This window comes from Meriones unguiculatus, chromosome 5 (assembly GCF_030254825.1).
Source record: "Meriones unguiculatus strain TT.TT164.6M chromosome 5, Bangor_MerUng_6.1, whole genome shotgun sequence".
Taxonomy (NCBI): Eukaryota; Metazoa; Chordata; class Mammalia; order Rodentia; family Muridae; genus Meriones; species Meriones unguiculatus.
The window spans coordinates 96,083,999-96,096,063 of record NC_083353.1 but is presented as its reverse complement, the minus strand read 5'-3'; the positions used below and the strand labels follow the sequence as shown (position 1 = coordinate 96,096,063).

At 37.8% G+C, this 12,065-nt stretch overlaps 1 protein-coding gene across 6 annotated transcripts in view; it reads right to left on the bottom strand.

Annotated features, from left to right (window-relative positions):
• Positions 1–12,065, bottom strand: part of LOC110553555 (contactin-6) — a 365,089-nt gene that overhangs the window by 31,452 nt on the left and 321,572 nt on the right. For all 6 annotated transcript variants that reach the window (XM_060383868.1, XM_060383867.1, XM_060383866.1 and 3 more), the window contains 2 exons: positions 8,497–8,646; positions 4,988–5,058 (listed from right to left, as the gene is read on the bottom strand). In XM_060383868.1, coding sequence (XP_060239851.1) covers positions 4,988–5,058; positions 8,497–8,646 — 221 coding nt within the window. The remainder of the gene's footprint in view (positions 1–4,987; positions 5,059–8,496; positions 8,647–12,065) is intronic.

The window sequence follows — 12,065 nt, the reverse complement described above, 5'->3', positions numbered from 1 at the left end:
GAAGTAGAGACTAAGCTCTTGTTTGTTTGTTTGTTTGTTTGTTTGTTTTTAAGCTGTCAGGCAGTGGAGTTCATTCAGTAGGTAAAGGTGCCTGTCACTCATTCTGGTGACCTTAGTTCTAGCTCTGGAATCCCATGGTGGAAGGAGAGGGCATTTGGAAGTTGTCTTCTGACCTCCCTATAGACATGTGCATGCACGTGAGCACACCTACCTACATGCAGAAAACAAATGAATGTAATAAATATCTCTAAAAGCTCTAAAGTAAGTAGGGAGGAAATAGAACTTTGCCAGCAGACATGCACAAAAGTGCAAACACAGGAAATGGAAAGAGCTGCATGCATGCACAAGAGCCTAAGATTGCTGCATCTAGGTCATAAGGACCCCTGACCTTGAAGTAGTAGAAGTCCTTTGGCCTACAGAAACAGGTATGTTCTCCTTCTTCAAGTGACTGGCTGCTCAGTTGCAGACACCTTCTCATTTCCTCATTACTTTATTTGTAATTTTAAAATAAATGCCCATTAACTGAGGTGACCCAAACCAGTCTGTTTTCTCCCATGTGGAAAAGTCTAACAAACACAGTGAGGGAAAGATGAGGGGGAAAAAAAACTCCACAGCTGGTAAAATGGGTAAAGAGTAAGACTTTTCCTCTTGGGATAAAAAAAAAGGCCCCTGTGCCTTTTTTAACCGTATTCCCTCTCTTCAACCACTTCTGCTCTCTATTCTATATAAACCACAGAGTGATAATTAAGTATCCTTCCTTGGTTCCTCCTTCTTCCTTATCTTCTTTGAATCTATTAATTATAAGTGAGTACATGCCATATGTGCCTTTCTGGGTCTGAATGAGCTTGGAGAGAAATGAGCATATAGATGAGACTGGAGGGTGGGGTAGGACAGAGGGCTTGCAAAGAGAAGAGAAACCATGGGTGGAGGGATATCTGAAACAAGCTGGAGTCCTATGACAGGTTAGGCTTCTGGTAGAATATGGGGTGACTCTAGCTGAGACCCTTAGTAGCAAGTATCACAGAGACTGAAGAGTCCACCCTCTAACTAGACTAAACTCTAGTGGAAGGAGGAAAACACCAACCAACCCACAAAAATTTTGACTCAAAATTTACCCGGCCTACAAGATGCACAGGGATAAAGACAGAGATTGAGGGAATGCCAACCAATGCCTAGAACAACCTGAGACCCATCCCATGGGAGAGAACCAACCCCTGACACTACTAAAGATGCAGTGCTATGCTTACAGATAGGAGACTAGCATAGTTCTCTTAGAGGATCCACCTAAAAGATGCTTAGACTAATAATCAAACATTAGGTGGAGTGCAGGGAGTCTTGTGGAAGAATGGGGGAAGCATAGAAGGACCTAAAGGGTACAGGAGCTCCAGAAGAAGACCAACAGAGTCAACTAACCTGGGCCCAGGGAAGCTTACAGAGCATGAACTGTGGACCAGGCATGGATTTGACCTAGGCCCCTTATACATGAGTAGATAATGGGTAGCTTGATGAACATGTAGGTCTTCTAGAAAGGGGAGCAAGGGCTATCTCTGACATGGACTCTGTTGCCTGCTTTTAATTACTAGCCCTAGAGGGGCTGCCTCAACAAGCCAGAGGAGAAGAAGACGAGCTCAGTCCTGATTCAACTTGATATGCTGGTCTGAGTTGGTAGTACAAGGTTCCCCTTTCTGAGGAGTAAGGGAGAAAGAACAGGGGGAAGTGGGAGGGAAGGTGGGAACAGAAGGAGAAAAGGGAAGGCCTATTACCAGGATGTAAAATTAATTAATTAATTAATTAATTAACAAAAGAGTTCTCTCGTTCCTTCTGAGAAAGTTCAGAAATTCTATTGAATGTAAAATTTATTAAAATCTATAAGGACTAGTAATGATCAGCTGCACTTTAGTATAAATCAACGCCAAGAAAATACAGGCCTAGTCACATCTGTCTTGCAGGCTGGTTTTAAAAGAAGAATTTGGGTGACATGAATCCACACACTTCAGACTAAGGATTAGAAAGAATCAATCAAAATTGGCCAAGAACTTTCTTCCCTGAGAACTGTTTCTCATAGTATGAGTAGGTAGGGTGCAAACTGTTAAAGGAGAAAGCAATCAATATTCCCGCAGAATTGTAATGTCTTTGAACAATAAAAATGAATGGGCAGCATGAGAAGATGTCACCAAAGGTGACACTTTACACTTTAACTGTTAAATACCATAAAATGAGAATAAGTAATAATATTCTGTTTGTATTTGACTTACTTTTAATATCATAAATACAATGTCAAATTTTGTAATGTAGCAATTTTAAATTTAAAAAAAAAATGCAAAATAGACATAACCTCACACACACCTCACATACAGAGTACATAAAAACAATTACATAAGAGCCAAGGAATTTGTCATCTCAGAAGAGAAAGAGTCCAAAGTAGGAAATCAGCAAAACTTAAGTCTACTGCAAGAAAGATTCTTATACGGCCTCTGATAAACATAGAAATCTAAAAGTCTTATTTGCCCTCAAAACCAAAAGCAATTTTCTAGCTAAACTCCCTTGAAACTTCAAATTCAAATGAGCTGGTATGATATGTTTGACTGACTGCCTAAAGCTTCTTCAGTCAAACTCTGTTGCCCATGAGTTAAGACAACATAGGAGAGTATGGAATAAGAATTCTGTATTTAAATGCTCCAGGTCCCATGTAAACCACATTTTACCACTCAGTCTCTTTGGGTGACAGCTCTGTTCCCTACCTTCTAACCTTATTCTGAGGACTAAATAGCACAAGCCTCTCTCATAGCCCACACCCCCCTGAAGTTTACCACAAGTGGGACTTCCCTCTCCTGTAGGCCTCAAAGCTCCTTTGGTCTCACTTCACAGCTCTTTCCAAAGAATGGAATGGTGGGATCGCCACCAGCTAAGCATATCCTTTCTTAATATGCACAGAAAACAAGAGGCATAAAAGCAAGGATCATTCTCAGGGCAACTGCAGCAGGTGTGGGACTACCATTTATAACACCGAGGAAACAATTTCTGCTCTCTAGTTCTCCCCAATATAAACGGGATTAATGATTAACATTATCTCACAATTGTTTGCTCACTCTCTTCTCTCTTTCTTTCAGCCTGGCGCAGAATTCCTCAGCAATGTCTTTAGTGACATTTTGCATCAGATAATTCTTGTGGAAATCTGTCTTACGTATTATAGGCTGTTTGGTAGCAGTCTGGCCTTCACTCGGCTTTCTCACACCTGCCTACACCCATTATCTTTGGTTATTACCAAATGAGAACAATCTTTGTAAAATTCCAGTTATTGCAAACATTTGCTGGTGATAAATTGATCTTTATTTCCGGATAAGAACCAGTATTTCAACACATCACACATTTCAATATTTAACAGAAATACCCATAGTCATCGTTTTGTTAAGATAATGTTAAATGTTTAAAGAACGAGCTTTGTACTCCTGTCTCTCGACCAAAGAGAACAAGAGAGGACATTTCTTCCTTCTGCATTATTGTGTGAAATGGAACACAAAGAAATATATCTCCATATTGTCTGGAATTTAGGGAATACTAGTTCTCTCAACATACAAATTTCTGGGAAACTCCTAAAATGAAATGAGAGCTACACAGCTTCTGATGGCAGAGAAAAGCTATGTAGATATGTACTGACCTTCTACTCAAAGAGCAAGAAATCTTATTGTTTGAGATCATAGGTATCATTCTCAATAGAGATTATTCATGAGCCACACTGCCAGGGACTCTGTGCTAAAGCGCTAAAAAGGGAGTCTATCCAACAAACTTTGGATACTCTTGAATAGCTGCTTGAATAGGGCATCTATACAGCCAATGAAATTATCTAGTAGATGTCACATGAGGACTATATTAATAAAAGTTAAAAAGAATCAGACACATCTCACTTCTCTATCAAGAACCTGCATCTGTTTTTGTTTGTTTTGCACGTGTGTGTGTGTGTGTGGTAATGACTAAAGCAAAATTATAAATGTGTCCGAAATCCACATCTTTTTGCCTATTTCCTTTTTGTCTCCAAACCACTAGAAATCAGGGAAGTCAAGAGACAACAGAGTGAATGAGGAAGAAGAAAAGAAAGTGAGCCATGGAGGAAAAGTTAAAGAGATGACTGCATTCCTCTACATGCTATAGAATTCCTGGCTAAAGAAGAATGGAGCTAAAAATAAGGACCTGTAGACTGACGACTGACCAAAACTAAAGCAGTCAGGCCCAACCTTCACCCTGCAGGCTGCTTGCAACTGGGTATAGGCATAGATGACTGAGTGTATGAATGATGATGAATACAAAGTAGCAAATTTATGTAAAATGTTAGCAGAGATTTTTTTTTTTTTAAATAAAATATCTCAATTGCAGTATTCTGGAATGCCAACTTGGAAAGTGGCAGCATCATGTTGCAATGTTGAAAGACTGGACATGCCTGCTTTCAAGTTTATGATACCAAATGATAATAAAACCGGTAGTCTGAAAAAGAAAAATGAATCTATATGTTAATCTGAAAAAGAATGACCAGCAAAGCTATTTGATGCTCCTAAGATTTCATTTAGATGCTGGGAAAGAACAGCTGATGCTGTAAAGAGCACTGTTAGAACAATAATCAATTTTAGCCTTCGAAGTCTACCATACCCACAATGAAAGAACTCTATAGAGAATCAATAAAACAGTACCTAATCCACCTAGTCTTAACGACACTACTGACCGCTGCTCAGAAGATACTGGCATTGTTCTTTTATGTATATGTGACAACTTGTGCTGAATTAGTGACATTCCCTTACTTTAGTAGAAATAAGAATTGCATACTACCACCCCTAAATAATTCATCGTCAGGGTGGTGTGCTTTTACGCCCTAAACTTTTATATGTCCTCTCTAGTAAGCAAATTGAGATTTGTTTTCTTGTATTCTTCTTGGCCTGCTAGGTTTTTTTTTTTTTTTTTTTGCATTCAAAAATGATTTAGTCGGACAGAAAATTACCTCCCACGTAATGACAAGTTCTGATCTGCTTCCACCGCCTCCATTGATATTTACTGGTGCCACAATGGGAACTGCAGACAACCAAGAGAAAGGTGATGGTTAGCATGAAAGGAATATCTTCATCAAGAAGAGTTCTGTTTGGGAGGGTTTCACCTTTCAAATCTCTTAGCCTGGCAAACCGAGAGAGTGCTGCATTTTTAATGAACATAAATGATGTTTACACATATCCAAATTTCTAAGTGAGAGGACACCGTTTTGTTTGATACATGGGCACGTTGGCTCCAAAATTAATTAAAAATCAAGTAACATCGTGTGTTTGACATTATTATGCATCATCTACTAATTGGCAAAATGATGTTGCATTCAGATGGTAACGGTGACACTGCTGATTTACTGCCTAATTATACAGTTGTGCTGTAAACAAGTTACTCAGGCAGTACATTAATTCATTATTTTTTGTCAATAAACAAGCTGGATGTTTTTTTTCTTTCTTAACTATCAGGATATTTTAACATTTAAAATTAAATTCTTGTGCTCAAATCAGTCTGGAGCGAGTGAGAGTAATTTTTAACTTTTGCCATGTAAAATCAGTTTTCTCCTGTTAAGTACGTGACTGAGGGGTTATGACTTCAGCTTACTCTTTGGATGTAAGACCAAGACACTGAAAATACTTGGTGTTTAAAGAAGAATAATATGCTGTTGAACTCTGTGAGGACTGGTGGTAAACATGGCTCAAGGTAAACATAACAAGTCCTGGTACACATCTCAAAGGGAGTAGGTAGCAATAATACAGATTTTATCACACACTTAGAGGGATTAAAAATATTCTTTTTGTTGGCATAGTAGCAAAAGCATCCTAAGTCTGTAATAATGGGTAAGGCTGCTACATGATTTTTGAGTGCTGAAATGTCTAAAATTATTTAAATTATTTTTGTTCAAGATTCAGAAGTTGGGTTTGGTATCTTTAGGTATAGTTGGGAATTTTAGTCGAAGACAAAAAAATGTGTGTGGGGGGGGGATGGTACTCAACTGTTCATGTCAGTTTTCTTTCAGACCTTTGGGACTACCAAAAGAAACACATGCTGTTCACTTTATTCTTTAATGCAGATGCTTAGTACTATCAACAAAATAATGGTATAATAATCTGATGTTCTTTCCTAAGATAGCATTTTTCCAACATACATTTTAAGGTTCAATTTACCCTTCATTTTGTTTGCTTTATGATTCTCATAAATATCAGATGAACATAAACCATACTGTCTAACTATTGTCATCCATTTTGTCAAAAGCAGCATGGCCAGGGTATTGTCTTCAGAGTTCCTGGATTTATTGAACTTAACAGCATCACATATATTTGAGACTTTTTCAAACTTTAGTTATATAAGCAATATTTTTTTAACTTAAACTTACATGATCTTTTTCTGGTTTCCAACATAATGAAAAGCAGAAAATATTCCCTTTTAAAAGCCTATTTTTAAAAATTTCTGTATGATTATATCTGTGTAAATGAGCAGTATCTATTCGCAGGTGCCTATGGAAACCAGAAGAGGTGCTAGAACTGGAGGTACAAATAGTTGTGGCCCACTCAATCTGGGTGCTTTAAACTCAGTCCAGGTCCTCTGGGAAAAGCAGGAAAAGAAGAGCTCTTAACTTCTCAGCCATGTCTGTGCTCCGTCCTTTCTTAATTCTATTTTAAAATTAGCTGTCCTTAATACTAAAACCATATTCAGGTCTTTGATGACTACAAAGAGGATCTGTGTAGAATATTATCATGAAAACCTCCAAGTGTTACTGCAAGAAGAGCAATAAAGTATGTTCGCAGTAGGCAAACAAATGTTTCTGCACTAAGTTCACAATTGAGGTTAGCCCTGCCAAAGCAACAAAAGATAAGGTGGTGGTGAAGCAAAAACAAACTGGAAACAAAAGGTAGAATTCAGAGTCAGTAGCTAAAACTGACTCAGTGGACCTATGCTGGAGCTGAAGCTACTCCTCATCTGGGTGGAGGGTAAAGTGTTACGTGGACAAATCTTGGGTGTGGAGTTCCACAGTAAAGGGTTCAAATTCAGAATGTCAGAAATGAAGGTCTCAAGTCCTGTTCTTCACTACATCCTCAAAAACAAACAAACAAAACCTCTTATTAAGCACCATACCCCACCATGATTTAATTTTGTCAGTATCTCCAAATATATTTTTCTATAATCCATTCTAAAACAATATTCGGTGTCAGGGGTGAGATGTGCATGGCTTATATTAGGACACTTGCCTGGTACAGGACAGGCATTGTGTTCAGTTCCTAATATTACACAAGCAAACAAGAAAAAAATTACCATCCTTTAAAAAAAAGTTATTGGTCTCTGATAATTTTGATAATTGTGTACAATTTATGGAAACTCACATAACTCATGTTTTTTTTTTGTTTTTGTTTTTTCTTTTAATAAGCAACAAGGACAAGGAGTTTTACAGTTATTTGGCTGAATAAGAACAGGAACTGTATGAGCTTTGCCCAACAAAAGACTAGGCATGCCACCACCCTGCACATGAAAGCTGCGGTGAAACAAATAGGGTCTGTTAAAAAGAATTTAAAGAGGCATGGTTTGGTCCGAATCCCACCCTCCCTCCTCCCTCTTCTTCCCCTATGGCCCTCCCCTAGTCCACTAATGGGGGGGGACCTCCTCCCCTTCTATCTATCCTATCAGGTCTCATCAGGATTGGCTGCGTCATCTTCCCTTGTGGACTGGCAAGGCTGTACCCTCCAGGGGAGGGTGATCAGAGAGCCTTCCACTGAGTTCATGTCAGAGACAACCTCTGCTCCTTTCCTAGGGAAACCAACTGGAGATTGAATCTATGGGCTACATCAGAGCAGGGGTTTTAGACAAGGGAGGAGGCCACAGCTGCGATACAAAGTGAATAAATTGTAATAAATAATAATAATAATAATTAATAAAAATGAAAAAAAGAAGGCATGATTTGGAGCTAGGCTGCACTCTGGCTCTGCTGTTCAGTCTACCAGCTGATGCTCAATTAGCATTTTTGTTGAGTGAGATTAAGAAGTATCTCATTTGCATGGAGAAGAATTTATAGTATTCCTCAGTGAAGCTGTAACTAGATCAGAATTGGAAAAAAAATAGATGAAAGTAAATGTTGGCTGAGCCAAATACATGCTGCATTAATTTTTTACTGCCATTTTAATGAACAAGCCCTAACACATCTTCCAACTGTAGATTCTCTATTAGAGTTTAAGGTTGTTTCTGAAAAGCTCTTCTTTTTTCACACATCTTCTTAACATTATTTCAACACAAATTCGACTCAAATTCAAGTGCCAATTGTGGGAAAGAGCTGAGCGGGATACACCTGGCTTTGGTCTAAGGTCAAATACAAGTGCAAAAACTTGAAGAACTTACTCATCAACACTACTATTGTTATCAAAATTCTAAAAGACCCAGAGAATGTCTTTTTGGAGAACTAGCACAGAAAGGATCTTCCATCTGCAGTAAACATTGATATCTTACCTGATGCTTTGGTTCTAAGCAATTCGGATGGTTTGCTTGGCTCTCCAATCCCAATGTTGTTCCCAGCAACAACACGAAATTCATATTCCACCCAGGGACTCAAGCCAACTACCGTTGCATTATATGTCTGTCCATTGAGAATTTCAGGGACTAAGGCAAACAAACAAAAACCAGAACAGAGGACTTAAAGTAATAAATAGGCATTAGTCAAGAGCACAAAATTATTCCAACTCTTTGCATTTGTTTTCATATGATTCTTAAGATTATTTTTTCAATGTTTTTGTGAAAGATTATGTATGAATTTTGATGGGAGTTGGAGTGAATCTCTGGATTGCTTTTACCAGACTTGTTTTCCTGATGTTAATTCTGTCAGTCAATGAGGACAGGAGGTCTATCCATCTTCTGAAGACATCTTCAATTTCTTTCTTCAAAGACTTCTAGTTTTTAATATATAAATGCTGTACTTTATTAGTTGGAGTTACAATATATTTTAGTTTTTGAAGCTATTGGGAAAGGCAGTGTTTCATGTTTTATTTATAGATCTGTTTGTCATTTGAATATAAAAAGGCTACTGATTCTTGTGTATTAATTTTGCATCCTGCTACTTTGCTGAAAGCATTTATTAGCTGAAGGAATTTCATGGAGGAATCTTAGGAACATTTATATACAATATTATAACATCTGCAAATTAACATACTTTGATTTTTTTCTTTTCCTATTTGTATCTCCACGATCTCCTGCAGTTGTTATATCGCTGTATTGAACAGATACAGAATGACTGAATATTCTTTCATGTTACTAATGATATTGGCTATTGGCTTGTTGTAAATTGCCTTTATCATGTTGAGGTATGTCCTTGTCCTTTACAACCTAGCCTTTCCAAGAATTTTCTTATGAAGGGATGCTTAGTATTCTTTTCAAAGAATATTTTCTGCATTTAATGAAATAATTATGTAGTTTCTGTCTTTTAAACTGTGTATGTGATAGATGACATTTATTGATGCAAATATGTCTATCATCCCTGCATCCCTGAGATGAATTTAACTTAATCATGGTGGTTAATCTTTTTGATATGTTCTTAAATTTAATTTGCAAACACTTTACTGAGAATTTTTGCATCTATGTTTATAAGAAATGTTGAACTATAATTTCCTCCTTTTTGTTGAATCATTGTGTAGTTTTTGGCATTAGGGTAAAAGTGGCTTCATAAAAAGATTTTGGCAATATTCTTTCCATTTCTCTTTTCCAGAATGATTTGTGAGATATTGGCATTAGTTCCTCTTTGAAGGTCTTGTAGAATTCTGCACCGATACATCTGGCCCTAGATAATGTTTTTATTGTTGTTGTTGGGATATTTAATTACTACTTATACTTAGCTAGGGATTTTGGGTCTGTATAAACTGTTTATTTCATCTTGACATAGCTTTAGTAGTCTTCATGTATCAAGAAATTAATTCATTCTGTTAGGTTTTCCAGCTTGATATAATACAGATTTTTAAATTATGTCTGTATGATTCTCCAAATGCCCTTACTGTTTACTGTAAAGTCTTTTCTCACTTCTAATTTTTGAAATTTGGCTTGCAAACAAACCAATCTATTTTCTCTTTCTTTTGGTTACTTTGGTTAAAAGTTGATTTTTCCACCAAGAACCAATTCTTCATTTCATTGTTTTCCCCAAGAACCAATTCTTCATTTCATTGATTCTTTCTATTGTATATTGTTGTTTCTATTTTATTGTTTCATTATTTCTTCCTATCTACTTGATTGTTCTTTCTTAAAAATTCATTCATTTTACATCCTGATCATAGCCTACCCTCTTGTCTCCTCCCATTTGCACCCCCTCCCTTTACCTCTCATCCCTGTCCCCTAAGCCTCTAACCCTCAAAATAAAAGAGGAGCCCTCCTCCTTTACCATCAAAATTCAGACTATCAAGTCTCTTCAGAACTGTATCCTGTTCCTCTGTGGCTTGGCAAGACCACCTCACCCAAGGGAAGTGATCAAAGAACAGACAATGGAGTTCATGTCAGAGACAGCCCCTGGTCCTCTTACTAGGTAACCTACATGGAGACTGAGCTACCTATCATATAAATCTGAGCAGGGGGCCTGGGTTCTCTATATGCATGGTCCTTGGTTGGTGCATCAGTCTCTGCAGGGATCCCTGGGCCCAGATTGGCTTTGTTGGTCTTCTTTTGGAGTTTCTGTTGTCTCTAGTTCCCTCTATCTTCCCACTCTTTTATAAGACTCCCTGTGCTCTGCCCAAAGTTTGGCTGTGAGTCTCAGCATCTACTTCAATCCTCTGCTGGTATAGTTTTTCAGATAACATCCATGGAAGGCTTCATCCTGTTTCCTCTCTTCAACCACTTCCAGTGTCTATTCTATTTGCCCTTCTGAATGAAAATTAAGCATCCTGCATAGGTTCCTTCTTTTTACTTACATTCTTTAGGTCTGTGGATTAAAGTATGGTTATTAAAGTATGGCTAATACCTGCTTATAAGTGAGTATATAAATGATACATGTCATTCTGGGTCTGGGTTACCTTACTTAGGATGATCTTTTCCAGATCCATCCATTTGCCTGCAAATTTCATGATGCCCTTGTTTTTAACCACTGAATAGTATTTCATTGTATAAATATACCACAGTTTCTTTATCCATTCTTTGGTTGAGGGACATCTGGGTTATTTCCAGTTTCTGGCTATTATGAATAAATTTGCTATAAACATAGTAGAGCAAACGTTCTTGTTGTATGGTGGAAAATCTTTTGCGTATAAGCCGTGGAATGCTATAGCTGTGTCCTGAGGTAGAGCTGTTCTCATTATTCAGAGAAAGTGCTAGATTGATTTCCAATATTGTTGTACAAGCTTGCTCTCCCACCAGCAATGGTGGAGTGTTCTCCTTTCTCCACAACCTCACTAGTATGTACTGTCAGTTGAGTTTTTGATCTTAGCCATTCTGATAGGTGAAAGATGGAAAATCAGATTTGTTTTGATTTGCAATTCCCAGATGACTAAGGATGTTGAACATTTCTTTAAGTGCTTCTCAGCCATTCAATATTCCTGTGTTGAGAATTCTGTGTTTAGCTTTGTACCCCATTTTTAATTGGATTATTTGGTTTATTGCTGTTTAGTTTCTTGAGTTCTTTATATATTCTGGACATTAGCCCTCTGTCAGATGTAGGGTTGGAAAATATTTTCGCCAGTCCATAGGGTGTTGTTTTCTTCTAATGATAGTGTCCTTTGCTTTACAGAAGTTCTTCTGTTGTGGAAGTTTTGGTTTATAATAAGTAAACATGTTTTTGCTTTAAACCCAGGTGTGGGATATGGGAGTGATCAGATTGTCCACAGGAGCAAACTCTGCCTCTTGTGGGCTCAGAGAGGGGCTGTTTCAGGCTTGAGATAGTTTAATTCTGAGGATTCTGGAGAGAAAATAAATGCTAGAGCCCAGAGAGTGTTGAGGGAGCTCCAAGAAAGAAGAATGCTCCTGGTTCTTGCTCCTTAAGCTCCTGGTTACTGTTGATGCACCATTCCTAGAAGTTGGGATATGCTGAAATGAGGATAGGACTTGCTCCC